The sequence below is a fragment of the Mustela lutreola genome, chromosome 6 (genome assembly GCF_030435805.1).
Source record: "Mustela lutreola isolate mMusLut2 chromosome 6, mMusLut2.pri, whole genome shotgun sequence".
Taxonomy (NCBI): Eukaryota; Metazoa; Chordata; class Mammalia; order Carnivora; family Mustelidae; genus Mustela; species Mustela lutreola.
In genome coordinates this window covers 63143071-63158415 of record NC_081295.1, presented here as the reverse complement: position 1 = coordinate 63158415, position 15345 = coordinate 63143071, and the positions used below count along the sequence as shown (strand labels likewise).

Here is a 15345-nt window from a genome sequence, read left to right as displayed (position 1 = left end):
AGGACCTCAAAAAAGTGAGATGAATGAACGTTACCCAGATTTCCTAGAGATCTTGACTAACTTTGCTTTAGCAAATAAAACAATCTATTACGATGTTCTTTGTTTTTATATAAATGTTTCACGTAAAAATCATTTTGAATTGTATCCCTTTATTTTTTAAAAAATTTTTATTTATTTGAGATGAGAGAAAGAGAGCACAGAGGGAATAGCAGGCAGGCACAAGGAGAAGCAGGCTCCCCGATGATCAAGGAACCCGATGCGGAACTTCATCCCAGGACCCTACGATCTGACCTGAGCCGAAGACAGACTCTTAACTGACTGAGCCACCCAGGCATCCCATATCCCTTTATTTAATAAAATTATTAATAAACTTAGCAGACTACTAAAAATAATCAGTTATCTAAATAAATGTAGCATAAGAACCTATTTTTAAGTTTTATTTGCAAAATATTTGAAGACATCTGCCTGAAGGACATAGGCAAAGAGGACTTGCAGCTGTTAGATTCTGAATGGACTCACACTACTAGGGGCCGACTGCAAGCATGTATGGGCCTCTCAACATGGTCTGTAAAAGTCAAGTAATTTCAAAGAAGAAATGTGGGGATTTAGAGTATTTTAGATATGTTAGAAGTCAAAGACATGAACATGGAAGTGGGATAATAAGTATTAATTATATAATACTTAGAAAGTAGAACATAGTGCTTACAAACAGGACTACTTAAATCTTAACTACCATTTACTAGCTGTGTGATCTTGGAGAAGTTACTTACCCTTTCCGTGTCTTCATTTTAAAAACAGGGATTATAAACTGTACCCACATTGAGAATTAAATGAATTAATACTAGTAAAGGGGGTGAAAGAGTAGCTGGCATATAGTCGGCACTACACAACAGTATGTGTTATATTGTTATTATTTTATTATTATTATAGTATTAAAGTTAGTGATAAGCAAAAATACTTCCGAAAAAAAATAAATTTATGCTCGCTCATTCAATAAATATTCATTCAACAAATATTTACCCAAAAATGTGTCTGGGATACGATCATGAACTCAACAGGAACAGTTACCCTGTTAGAGTGTTGGAGCTTAGGAGAAAAGATTTAAGTTTACCAGAAGGGCAGGAGCCAGGTCTCTTTCACTCAGCTGTAAACACTCAGTGCCATGGATGCATACACTGGTGTTTAACAGTGGTTCCTGAATTAATGAATAATGTTATTATAGAATATTAAATAGGAAAAATATATATTTTGAATATACAGTGAGCAGGATTCAATAGTACCATCCTCTAAATGGTATAGCAATGCTACAGCTACAGGGTTACTGACCTTCAAGGAATTTGTTCACAAATCTTTACGAATTCGTTAATTCTAGAGTAACATAAAATCATACATTTTCTTATTAATGAAATGGGAATAACAATACCTGACAGGCTTATTATAAGGATTAAAGGATTAAATGAGATCCTGTGTTAAACAAGAACCACTAAGCTGCAATGAGATGTTGATGGCAACTTGTAGGCTTGACTATTCTAGCTCCAAGAGTCACTCCTCAGCTAAGATGCAATCACACTATGTATGGATGACTGTGGGGACTGCCTGCAAATAGCTAGCAAACCCCTTAAATTAAACATGCAAATGCTTCTGGGTTTAACATCCAAGGTTCAACTTTTTGGAGGCTATCCTAATTTCAGGGAAGTGTTATACTTCCACATCCACCTTGCCTTGCTAATGGTCTCAAGAATATTTCAAAAAAACTCTGAGGTCTTAAGTGAAAATATCTAAATCTCTATGACAACACTGCAATTTACCACTGACCGTGAAAGCACATTTCAAATATAATGAAGTCTTCAATCTTCATTGTTAGTGAATGGCCTCATTCAGAAACCACCATCAAGTCTGCACAAGCTTTAAGGCTACCCAGCTATTACTTACTCTCAAGCTTTGAAATCCCCACGGAATCTTGCTAACACAGATGGACTGAGCATGGCATCTCACTGAGCACATCCAAAATTCAGCACAATGTCTCCCCACAAAACTATAGAATCCTCCTCACTTCTCTATTTCTGTTAATGGTTATCACCATTCTATAAGCTACATAAATCCTAAAATCATCCTTTATTATCGTTTTTGGTGGTACACTGCATTTCAGGAGGACAAATCCTCTAATTCCGTAGTAAAAGGGTGAAACAAATGGCATTACTGATAGGATCAAAGGATTGGGGGGCAGTTATTATTAACTTCACACAACAAAAATAATAAAAGATATAAATCTAGGCTTAGAAGAAATATGGAGAGATTTTTGCTATTAAAGCCAAGATCCTATAAATTTTGAGTATTCTCATAAAGCAGAGCTTGTCTGCATGAAACTTATTTGATCACCCTCTAGGAACCAGGTACCTTTGCTGCATGTTTACACTTCACTTTGGTATTATGAAAACTTCTGATATTATCTGGTATTATCCTCAGTCTACAAATGAGGAAATGGGAGTCTTCAAGAGAGGTTAAGTTACTTGTTCAGGGTAAGAGAGTTAATAAGTACCAAGTAGAGATTCAAATCTAGAATCGTCACATTCCTATTTTGACTATACTGTACTCAATACTTGTTGACATAGAATATTGTAAGGGTGTTACAATTAAATATTTTTCTATGAAATACAATTAAGTGCCCTAAAAAATACAAATTCTTTTTTTTTTTTTTAAGACAGGGAGAGAGAGAAGAAGGGGGAGGGGCAGACAGAAGGAGAGGGAGAATCTTAAGCAGGCTGCAAGCCCAACAGAGGCTGAAGTGCGGGCTCTATCCTATAAGCCTGAGATCATGGCCTGAGCCGAAATCAAGAACCAGATGCTTACCAACTGAGCCACCCAGGTGCTCCAAATATGAACTCTTCTAAATCAACTATTAAAAAATACAGTATCAATTAACACTTGAGTTTAAACAAACCTCTGATCCTTCTAGTCATAAATGAGACATGAAGAAAAATCAGTAATACTTAGTTTCTGGCCAACAATTTCTCTTTTCAAGGATCTAGAGATATCTATTTCTACATACAACATTTGACATAATTATCCATGGACAAGAAGCAGTAATCACTCTAAGAACAGTATTTTTAGCTATTTTTCATCCAACACAGTATATCATACGATTGTGAGGATTGAGTCTCATATCTACTTATGCAAACTCAGCCTGGATACAAAAATTCAGAAACACAAAGACACCAAATCAGCGCTTCAAAGTAACATTAAAAGCTTTTAGCCAGTGGAACACCTGGGTGCTCAGTCTCTTAAGCATCTGCTCAGGTCATGATCCCAGGGTGCTGGATTGAGTTTCACATCAGGCTCCTTGCTCAGCGGGGTGACTGCTTCTCCCTCTGCCAACTGTTCCCCCTGCCTGTGCTCTCACTCTCTCTTCGACAAATAAATAAAGTCTTAAAAAAAAAAAAAAGATTTTAGCCTACTAAAAGATTCATGACACTGACAGTGATTATTTATTTTATTTATTTTTAAGATTGATTTATTTGAGAGCGAGCGAGCAAGAGGGGGATGCCTGGGTGGCTCAGTTGGTTGTGCATCTGCATTTGGCTTGGGTCATGATCCCAGAGTCCTGGGATAGAGCCCCCTGCTCAGGAGGGAGTCTGCTTCTCCTTCTGTCTCTCCCCTCGCTTTAAAATCTTAAAAAGAAAGAGAGAGAAACAGGAAGAGAACGTGCATGTGCACACATGCAGGGAAGGGACTGTGAGGGGCAGGGGGAAAAGAAGAGAAAATCTTAACCCGAGTCGGCACTGAGCTCCAGACCGAGTCAGGACTCCATCCCAGGACACTGAGATTATGGCCTGAGTGGAGACCAAGAGTCCCAACAGTGATTATTTTAATAGAAGACAACCGGAAGTAGTGTTTCCTGTAGATTAAAACTACTATTTGATTAAATTACGACTTAGAAAGTACTATTATCTCAAACTCAGATTATTTTGGAGCATTGTTTCTGCGATTTTCCAAAAAATTAGGATATCTGAATTAAGTGTCTATAAATTCAGCATACCACTCACAGCCAACAGAAACTGCTTTTAACTTAAATTCAATTAGCCAAAATACAGTATATCATTAGTTTCAGATGTAGTGTTCAATAATTCATCAGTTGCATTTAACACCCAGTGCTCATCACATCATGTGAAACTGGTCTTAATTCATTCGAAGTCACAACTTTTTCAGCCCCTTCTAAACCTATTAAATAATGTACAAAGTAAAAAATCCAGTACATATAAGGCAGGTAGAGCCAGCACACAGAAAACAGTGAATAAATGTAAGCCAGAATTATTATTCCAATACTGGTGCTGATACTGAGGTTTTGGGATTAGAACGGTATTTTGCAGACAGTAGATGGTCCTTTATTCTCATCCTACCTTCACATCCTCCAAGGTGACTACTTCATACATTTCCCTTACCCTGCAAAACTGTTTTCAAAAAATTTTGCAGTTTTGAGGTATACTTTATATACCATAAAATCTAACCATGGTTAAGTGCATGATTCACTGAATTTTAAGAAAATTCATGGAGTCGTGCATCATCATCACAATCCAATGTGAGAACTTTACCATCACCCCAAACATTTTCCTCCAGTGTTTCCACTCCTACCCTGACCTTAGGTAACCACTATTCTGTATAGGCACATATTCTTTTGTATCTGGCTTCTATCACTTACCATGTTTTTGACATCAATCTTTGCTGTAGTATTTTGTAATTTGTTCCTTTTTTTTTTTCCACAGAATCATGTTTCACTATATGGATATACCATGTTTTGTTTACCCATTCATCATATGATGGGCAGCTAGACTGCTTTCCAATTTTTGACTGCTGTGAATAAGGCTGCTAACAGACATTTACAATTCTTCATTTGTAGACATTTTCATTTCTTTTGGGTAGATCCCTTTGAGTGGAACTGCTAATTCATATGATAAGCTTACGTGTAACTTTTTAAGAAACAGCCAAACTGCTTTCCAAAATGGCTATACCTTTTACATTTCCAAGAGCAGTGCAGAAGGGTTCCAGTTTCTCCACAATACCATGTAATGTCAGTCTTTTTAATTATAGTCATTCTGGTGGGTGTGATAGCATCATTGTGGTTTAATCTGAATTTCCTTAATGACTAATGATGTTGAACACCTTTTCATATGCTTATTGGCCATTTACATGATCTCTTTTGGTGAAATATCCATTAAAATCTTTTGCTCATTTTTATTGTTTTTTTTTCCCTTTATTATGGGTTGTAAAATTTCTTTATATATATATATATATATATATATTCTAGATTAAAGACCTTTACAGTGTTTGTAATATGCAACTACTTTCTGCCAATCTGTGGCTTGTCTTTTTATTTTCTTAAGTAACCTCTGAGGTGCTAAAGTTTTTAAACATTTTAATGAAGTCTAATTTGTCAGTATTTTCTTTTATGATTCATGCTTTTGGTGTCATCTAAGAACTCTGCCTAACACAAGGTCATAAAGATTTTCTCTAATGTCTCCTAGAATTTACAGTTTTAGATTTTATAATTATGTCTATGATCTATTCTGAAAAAATTTTTGTGTATGGTGTGAAGTATATACAACAGTATGTCCAAGTCCATTTTTTTTAAACATAAAGATATCTAATTGTCCGAGTACCATTTGTTGAAAAGACTATACTTCCCTCATTAAACTGTCCTGGCACTATTTAAATAAGCAGGTAATCATAAATAAGGGTTCATTTCTGGACTCTCATTTTTGTTCTATTAATTTTTGTGCTTAGTCTTTTTAAAAAATTTTTCTGATGGGCAACAGTTTCATTTTTAAAAAATATTTTTATTTCTTTTTCAGACAGAGGGAGAGAGAGAGAGGCAGACAGAGGGAGATGCTGGCTCCCCACTGAACAGGGAGCCAGATGCAGGACTGGATCCCAGGACCCTGGGACTATGACAGAAGCCAAAGGTAGACACTAACTGACCTAGCCACCCAAGTGTCCCTCATGCTTATTAGTCTTATTCCAACCATACTGTCTTGATTACTGTAGATTACAGTAAATTTTAAAATTAGGTAGGGCAAATCTCCTATTTTATTTGTTTTCAAAATTGTTTCAGCTACTCTGGGTCCTTTGTATTTCCTTCTAAATTTTAGGCTCTGCTTTACAACTTCTACAAAAATATCTAGTAGGATTTTAATAGGGATTCTACTGTATCTACAGTTAAGTTTGGGGACAACTGCCATCTTAACGACATCAATCTTCCAACCTATGAACACAGACTGTGTCCCCATTTATTTATTTACAGATTTATTTATTTATTTGAGAGAGAGAAAGCAAGAGCAGGAGGGCAGAGGGAGAGGGAGAGATACTCTCAAACACATTCCGCAATCAGCATCAAGCACAATGTGGGGCTTCATCTCCCAGGCCTGAGATTGGGAACTGTGCTGAAACCATAAACTGGATACTTAACCAAGAGTGCCACCCAGACACTCCTTCTTATTTATTTAAATCTTTAGTATCTCTTAGTAATGTCTGTAGTATAAAAGTTTTGGTGCTTTTCTAAAAGAGATTTTATTTTTAAGTAATCTCTATATTCATTGTGGGGCTCGAACTTACAACCCAGAGATCAAGAGTTGCATGCTCTACTGAGTCATCCAGGTGCCTCATCTTTTGTTAAATTTGTTCCTAAATATTATTCTTTTTGATGCTACTGTAAATAGATTTTTTTGTTACTTTCATATTCAGACTGTTCCCACTACTAAACTGTTAATCTTGCCTGAGTTTGTAAAAAAAAAAAAAAAAAAGTAGAAACTATAAGGCTAGACTGTCCTAATTTTCCTCTACTGAACCTATGTACTTACTTAGTTCTATATCCATGCTCTTCCTCCTCCTCCCCTTTCAAAATTGAGGAAGGGATCCCTCTTCTGTTAAGACCATCCTGTATAGTCAGGATTCAGAACAATCTTGCTTTTTCAATATTCTCTCTCATCTTCCTTTCTTCCCTTGTTAATCTTAACAACTGAAATCATGCTGCAGTATTTTTAATACTCAAAAAAGTAACAAAAAGAGAATTCCTTTATATCCTCATATACCTCCAGCTTCTACCCCTTGTCTATTTTCTTCCATCTGCAAACTTCTTTAAAAAGCTATCTACACACCCTATCCCTAATTCCTGGGCCATCCGATTTCCCTTAAGTCACTCTAATCTGGCCTCTACCAGTCCACGAAACTGGCTCATCAGTTACTGATGACCTTTAGACTACCAAACCAACAGCCATATTTCTGCCCACATCTTCTCCACCTCTGGGCCAAACTCAATACAGTTAACTATTCTTTACTTGAAATACTCACATTACTTAGGATCCATGACATAATCCAATATACATCCCTAATTTCCCTACAACCGCTCTGTCCTTCTTAGCTTCCTTTCTAGAGGCCTTCCAGTTCCCCCAACTTAGAAATGCACTGCACTCCTCAGGTTCTACTTCTAGTCAATCCTTCTTCCCTCTCTATAGTCTCTTGCTTCTTGTCCTCCCTGATTTCATCTATTTTCATGGCTTTTAAGTATCACTAATAATATATTGGTAATCTTGAAACTGACATCTCCAAGCCAAATATCTCTGATCCTCTCTGAGAACCCATGACCAAAAAAAACAAACAAAAAAACTTCTGAATTTACCATTACCTCTCCACCAAAAAACAAAACAAAACAAAAAACCCTCTCTTCTATCCACTCGATAACGGTGACTTCCAGCAGTATCTCTTGAGCTCTCCCTTCTCTCCCTTATGCTCCATACCCAATCCATTATCATGTCCTCCTAGTTATGTTGCCTCAAAAAATCTGAAATATGTCCTCTCCTCTCAATCCCATTGCCACTTCACTAATCTAAGACATCATCATCTCCTATCTGAGTTACTGCATATCCACTGCCAATCTGTCTGTCCCGTATTCTCTTCTCTACATAGCAGGGTAATCTTTAAAAAAAAGTAATTCAGATGATGCTACTCTCTTACTAAAAACTCTTCATAATTTCATACCCAAACTCCTCATTGCTGTGTACAAGGCCTTGCAGTATGTAGTCTCTACCATGTCCATGCACCCCCATCAAGGTGCTCCAGCTTCTCATTTCCCCAGGCACATTAAGCCCTTCAAGCTTCAGGCCCTTCACGTGCTTTCCCTCTCTGTGAAACATCTCATTCTCTCTCCCTTATCTCTGTCCATGTCTCCTCAGAGGAACCTTCCCTTACAACTAAGTAGGTCCCTGGCGTGTGCAATGATTTTATATTAACTATACACAGTTCTTTTAACATCAACATTAATGTTAACATTAACATAATCCATGAAGGCAGGAAAGATTTCTGAGTTTTTACCACTGCTGTAGACATACACCCCTGGATAAAAATACACACACACACACACACACACATATATACACACACAAACAGGTGTATATTAAATAGTGGCCATCAAGAAGTAGTCATGAAAATACACAAAACTGACTTAAGAAAGATGTTACATTTAGCACTTCACAGGTCCGCTCTTCTTCAAAACTTTAACATAGAGGTTCATGGGATGTGCTTGACTAAACTGGGGGAAGGCTAGCAACCTCCAATTAAAGGCACAATTTTGTGAACTGTTTTCTAAGCAGATGTCTAGTATGTACACCAGAAATTCAAAGGAAACTGCAGTCCAAAAACATCAGAAGATAAATAATCTAATAAATGGCTTCATCATTTAACAAGGTAGACTCAAATTCAACAAGAAGTCAGTTCTTGAAATAAAGATACAATATTTTGGGGGGATGCCTGGTTGGCTCAGTCAGTTAAATGTATGCCTTCAGCTCAGATCATGATCCTGGAGTCCGAGGACTGGACCCCACCTAGGCTCCCTGTGCAGTGGGGAGTCTGTTTCTGCCTCTCCTTCTGTCCCCCCAACCCCACCTTGTGTTCTCTGTCTTGTCCTCCCAAATAAATAAATAAAATCTTAAAATATATATATATAGTATTTTTTTTTAAGACCTAAGTCCTATAATTTACTAAATCTCAATGAAACTTAGTATATGGTATGAACTTAAAAAAAGATTTCTGAGCCAAAGTTATTATGTCCTGATTTTTATGTCATGCCTATATATACAACCCACCAGATATGGATTCTTTATATAGAAGTAAAGGAGGGAAAAGATGAATGAAGATATAAATCTATCACAGGAAAGGCTATAGAAAATGAAACATTGGGACGCCTGGGTGGCTCAGTTGGTTAAGCAACTGCCTTCGGCTCAGGTCATGATCCCAGCGTCCTGGGATCGAGTCCCACATCGGGCTCCTTGCTCCGCAGGGAGCCTGCTTCTCCCTCTGACTCTGCCTTCCACTCTGTCTGCCTGTGCTCGATCTCGCTCGCTTTCTCTCTGACAAATAAATAAATAAAATCTTTAAAAAAAAAAAAAAAAAAAAAGAAAATGAAACATATATGAAGGAAAAGGAGAAATGTCAAGTCTTATCACCCATTTCAAATTTTCACTGGCCAAATAGCTGAAGAATTAGGAACCACGGACCTTACAACCCTTTAATTAGTTCCTGCTCCTGTGTGTGTGCGCATCTGTGTATATACACACATGTATATATACACATATAGTCACTTCAGCATTCCAGGCTGAGACGGTCTTCAAAAGAATGTAACAAATCAATGTGTTAAAACCATGGAGCAACTAATTTCAAGACTGTGTTCTGTTCTTAAAGGTGTGGCTGGCAAGAAGGGCCATTTTGACACTACAGCACAAGGGCCATTTTGACACTGTAACACCTTTGGAAAACCCAATCCAATCACTTCAGGCTGTGAGAAGAAAAATCCAAGACATTAAGTGATCTGTTCAAGGTCACAAGGCTAGCTAAAGACAGGACCAGAATTTGCCTCCCATGTTTAGTGCTCCTTATTACCAGCCTCTCTCTTACAGCTCCATCAAAATCCTAAGCATGAGCTAAGAAAACATACTCATTAATGTAGTAGCATACCTTCCATAATCTTAAAAAAATAAATTACTTCTGATTTTTAAGTCAATAAATATTTATTCTTTGCTCAGCAAAGGGCAAAATTCCTCATGATTAAATTCTATGAACCAAATTTTTCTCCACCCAGTCCTGTTCCCCTCTGCTGTGGAGCACAATTCTATAAAGCTTTAGTTCATTCACTTTGTCTATTGACACACTGTCGCCAAAACAAACCTTCACACTCAGCACCAGTCTTACTCTACTATTCCAAAACCAGTGTAATGAATATACTTCAAAATGTCTGACAGTTGTAACGTAAACTGTATCTCTGTATGCACAGGATACCAACTACAAGATCTTCTTCCTGTTTCTCTTAAGTGGCTGTGTCTCAAGACAGCATCATACATATAACTATTCACTATGCAAAGAGGAAATCCATACATAACTCAAAATCAAACAATCTTAAATCTCTGCTCTTCAGAAGAACTATGGGTAAACCAATCACATGAACAGTGAAAGGAAAAAGCTGAAAGGTAGCAAGGAATAATGGTAAAGGAGAGATGCTTTATTCACTAACAAATTATTTAACTTCTCTGCCTATCACATTCCTGTTAATAAATAAAAAATAATACCCACTTCACTGGTTCTTGTAAGGATCAAATGAGTTCTTGCATGAAAATGACTTGCCCAGTAAAAGGCACATAACATACACTCAATAAATGCCAGCTCCTTCCTCCTTCAGTCCTCAGCCCTCTGTTCTTTGTTCTCTATCCTCATTCCCCCAGATGACTCAGCCTTCTCATGATTTTTATTAACAAATGCTGAAAACTACTACATTAATCAAAGCCCTGATGTGTACACGCATGCTCACAGTGTAAGCAGCTGTCTGTCCCCTAACCCTGAGATACTTGGGTCAGAAAGGCAGAGGAAGATGCCCAAATACCTGAATTTCACTGTAAGAACAAGTACTCAGTGTGGACAAATGTCCACGAGTTTCCAACTATCTCCTAGAGACTTCCACCACCACCTCAAAAGGCGGGAAATCAAAGTCACCAGAATCTTTTTAAAAATCGGGCTCTCTTTCTGCCCCTTTTCTAAGTGGTGAGTAGTGTCCAAGAGAGTCCAATCCTTGCTCTATTCTTCCCTCTAAGCATCACCCAGGCCATCAAGCCTACCTAATTTCTAGCCTCATTTTCGGTCCCACTGTTACCACCAGAGTCCAGGTGAGGATTTCTCAATCTCAGGACCACTGGCTAACATCTGGGCCCAGATACACCTTTGTTGTGGGGGCTCTCCTTGCACTGTAGGATGTCTTTCAGCATCACTGGCCTCTCTCCCCTAGATGCCAGTAGAACTGCTCCCTCCCTGCAAGTTATGACAACCAAAAAGGTCTCCAGACAGTGCCAAATGCCTCCGGGGAGACAAAATCATCCTCCCCACAATGTCCCCCACTCCTGCATTTGAGCACCATAACCCAGTTCCTCACCACTTCATAAATGCAACAGAGAATGGATCCCCAAATTCATCTCCAGCTTCTTCCCTCTAACTCCAGTTGCACTGATCTCCTGAAAGTCTTGTAAAGCACGGCTTTTATGAGTCACTTCTCTTAAACTACACCTCCCTGTTACCTTTACAATTAGTTCAAAGCTCTCCACCCAGCCTTGATAATCTGGCCTCAATTCAACACTATCCAACAAAGCACCTCACAGAGTGTCTACCCAGCAGCCCTTCAGTAACTCAGACCTGTTCATCCAGATCTGTTTCCTATTCTACAGCTGTCACCTGGGTCTGGATGCCCATTACCTTGCAACTGTTGGAGACCACTGCACGAGCCTCCTTCCGCTGACTCTACCTTTCCTCACTTTAGGTCAAAAACCAACAAGTTTCCACTGCCTACTGAAATATGAAATCTTCTGCGTGTTCTTTAGGGTCTTTCTTAATATAATATGGTCTCTTTCTAATTCTATGTTCCATTATCCCTAAGACACACTCCAGCTTCAGCAAACCTATCTGCTACTCCTTGAAAAGGCTCCTACACTTTCTACCTTCCGTCATGTTTTCTGTCGGGAAGTCCTCCATCCCACTGCCCTCACTCCACACTAATTTAAAGTCCCATCTCAATTAAGTCAAAGACACTTTCCTGATCATACCTCCTTCAAACCTCTCCTACATATTCACATGGTATTTTATGTTACACGTGTGTATCCGGGTAGTTTACAAGGTCCTTGAGAGATTCTCACTCCTCTTTCCATGTCCTGCAAATGCCTAGCCCAGTTAAGTAGTTGACTCAATACACTCAAGTTGACCCGAATGTTCCTCACTTAGAAAGCAACAGGCGGCTATGTTTTCAGACAATCCCAAACACGCTTAAGAGAACTAAATCCATAGTCCCCTTTTGTCTCACATTTTATGTCTTAGGCAGATTTTTAAGTAAACTGCCTTCAAGATACCCAAAATACTATTTAGTATATAATACTCTAAGAGTTTTGTTTCAGGGAGGTACTAAAGCTTCTAACTCGTAACTGAATTCTGAATATTTATGCTATTTAAGCCCTTTCTTTATATTGAAAGGCAACCAGAATTTATTTTCAAATGTTAACAAAACTGAGCAAAATGTAAAAATAACTTGATTAAACATATGTCAAGCAAAGGTTAATTAATACTGATTTGTCTATCCTAAATAATATGCTAAAATTCCAAAAATCTTCTGGCACCATTTAAAAAAGTAATAAAGACTCAGTTTATTTCAGCTCCTCTCCACCCCCAAAACATAAAGGAACTAAAACTTGAAAAGTTTCGCCTTAATTTTAGTTCCTAAATGACTTGAAAGTATGTTTTTCAATTGCCAGGAAAAAGGGCAATAGCATTAATGTGCATGTCCTGACCAGACCTCTAAAAGTCTAACTCCAAAGCCATATGAGGTAAGCAAGGGACCCCACGCAGTCACCACCATTCTTAGCTGGGGTCAGCAAACTACAGGCCCAGTTTCATGCACCCTTGAGGTAAGAATGGTTTTTCCATTTTTAAAGGGTTGCAAAAACAAAAACAAAGAATACTGGAGAGACACTGTGGCCAGCGAAGTTTAAAACATTTAATCTCTGTCCCTTTACAGTAGCACAAAAATTTGAATCTCCCACAGGTTAGTATCTAAGACACCCAACTTCTCCTCCCAAGTTTTTAAAAAACCAATATAAAACATTCAAGATTATGCAAAAGGGCAGAACTCATTCAACTAAGTCATAGTTAATGCACAGGCAAGTTCTAAAGCAGAGAGACTTTTGTGGACATTTTTATACTTCCAGAATTTTTGTTAGAAGGAACCTGCCTGACTCTCACTCTTTAAATGACCACATCTGCACTTTAAGAGTGGAAGTGCCTGGCCCAAAGTCCCACTGGGTGAACAAGAAAATGGGGTCAAAGACCCGGGCCTCAAAGCTCCTGATTTAGTGCTCTCTGCAGTATACTACATTATACCCATGCATATGGCTCTAAGTTTTGGAGATGTGGGTAAGTGGCTTGGATCATCATAAAAATGAAAGCTTAAAATCTGTTCCTAATATGCTGTTTAGATAGACTAGCAACCATGAATCATTAAACAGAGTAACAACAATGTTCACTACATATATTAGATAAGAACTTCTAGGAAACCTCCTTTTTAAAAAACAGATGTGATAGACAAAGCTCAAAATTTACTCTGCTTGGTCCTCTAGGGCTACAGATCGGATTTAGGCAAATATGCACGTTTGAGTTCCAGCTGCTCAATACTTCTCTCCCAACCCGAATCCACAAGTTCCACCAAATGTTACCGAATGGCAATGGAAAACTGTCCAGTTTACATCAGCCACACTAACTACAAGTTCTTTCCATACATATCTACTTGCAAACTACTCAAATTTTTGATCTCCCCCAAGAATTCAGCTTCCTTAAAAAACGGCTTCTTTGTGACGTCTGCTGGCTAATTCAAGAATTAAAAAAAAAAAAAAAAAATTTACCTATACCGGTAACTTTACTACTCTGCAGGAACCGAAGAGTCCTGTTCTACACACCAGGATCTAGGATTCAAAGACATGGTCACAATCCAAGATCCTTCATCTGAAGTTGCTCTTCCAATGCCGAAAAACACATTCTGAGGGGCAGCCGAGAGATGATGGACTTGGGTCTCTTCAGATTTAATACACAGACCTCCGCCCCCCACAACCCCCACCATGTCCCTGCGTGACTTTTGTCCTCTAACAGCGACCCCTCCCCCTCGACCGCGGCGCGAGTCTGGGCCGCCCGAGCACCTGCGGCCCCAGCCCGGGGGTACAAGCCCACAGCCGGCGCTGCTGGAAACGGCGCCCACCCCCCACCCCCGGAGGCGGACGGCCCGAGGCCGGAGCCGCCGGGAAGCGAGCGGTCGGCGTCCGGCAGAGCCCAGGACGCGTCCGGAGGCGAGGGCGGCGGCGTTACCTGGAGGACCACGTCGTTGGGCAGCTGCGCGGCCCGGAATAGCTCCAGCACCCGCCCGTTGGCCGCCACCTTCTTGGTGCTCTCGATGTCGCAGTAGGAGAAGAGATCCGAGTAGTATTTCTGCTCCGCATCGCTCAGCGTTAAGCCTTCCATCTTCGCCTCCGGCTCACGGCCGCCCCGCCCCGCATGCAAGACCTGGGACCCGGCCCCACGACCCCGGGACAGCGGGGGCTGCGCGCGGCCCGGCCTCCTCCTGGCCCCGCGAAGCCGCGGGGAGCCCCAACCCCGGCCTCACGCGCGCTGGGGGCGCCCGAGCAACAGGGCCCGGAGGTCGCGAGGAGGGGGCCCGGCGGGGCTCGGCGCGCCGCCGCCTGCGAGGCCCCGCGCAGTCCCGGGCTCGGCGCGGCGCGCGGCTCGGGCTCGGGCTCCGGCTCGGAGGCCGAGGGGAGGGCGCGGGCAAGGAGGCGGGGGCCGCAGCGGCGCGAGGCAAGGGCGGACTCCGCCACCGCTCCCGCCGCGGGTTCGAGTCTCCCCGGCTCCCCGCAGCGTCCCCCACCCCACAAGACTTCCCGCCTCGGCTTCCCCTTCCGTCCACGCCCCCGCAGCGGCGGCACTTCCCGGAAAGTTGTGGGGCTGCGAGTCTAAAGTTTCGGGGGCTCTGAGCGGAGCGTGGCCGCCGCTCCGCCTCCTTCCGCCGCCATTTACTGCGCCCCGGCCCGGCCCCCGACGCGCCCGCACCAACACTGACAGCGGCGGCCGCGCTCCAGACCCGGATGTGAGGCCGGGAGGAGAGAGCGCGAGAGGGAGAGAAACACCCACCGGGCTGGCTCGGCCGCTCCCGGGAGAAGGGGGCCGCAGCGCCCCCTGGTGGCCGGAGCCCCGCGGCGGAAGGCCGGGCGGCCCCCGAGCCCGGGGTGGGGG

General features: G+C 41.0%; 1 protein-coding gene across 6 annotated transcripts in view; it reads right to left on the bottom strand.

Annotated features, from left to right (window-relative positions):
* The window catches only part of REPS1 (RALBP1 associated Eps domain containing 1), an 81511-nt gene extending 66776 nt beyond the window's left edge, over positions 1 to 14735 (bottom strand). Inside the window, exon 1 of one of the 6 annotated variants that reach the window (XM_059177419.1) lies at positions 14425 to 14735. In XM_059177419.1, the coding sequence (XP_059033402.1) occupies positions 14425 to 14577 (153 nt within the window). In that variant the 5' untranslated portion in view covers positions 14578 to 14735. The remainder of the gene's footprint in view (positions 1 to 14424) is intronic. The other 5 variants (XM_059177421.1, XM_059177420.1, XM_059177418.1 and 2 more) reach the window with 5 other exon arrangements.
* Between the last annotated feature and the right edge of the window lie 610 nt (positions 14736 to 15345).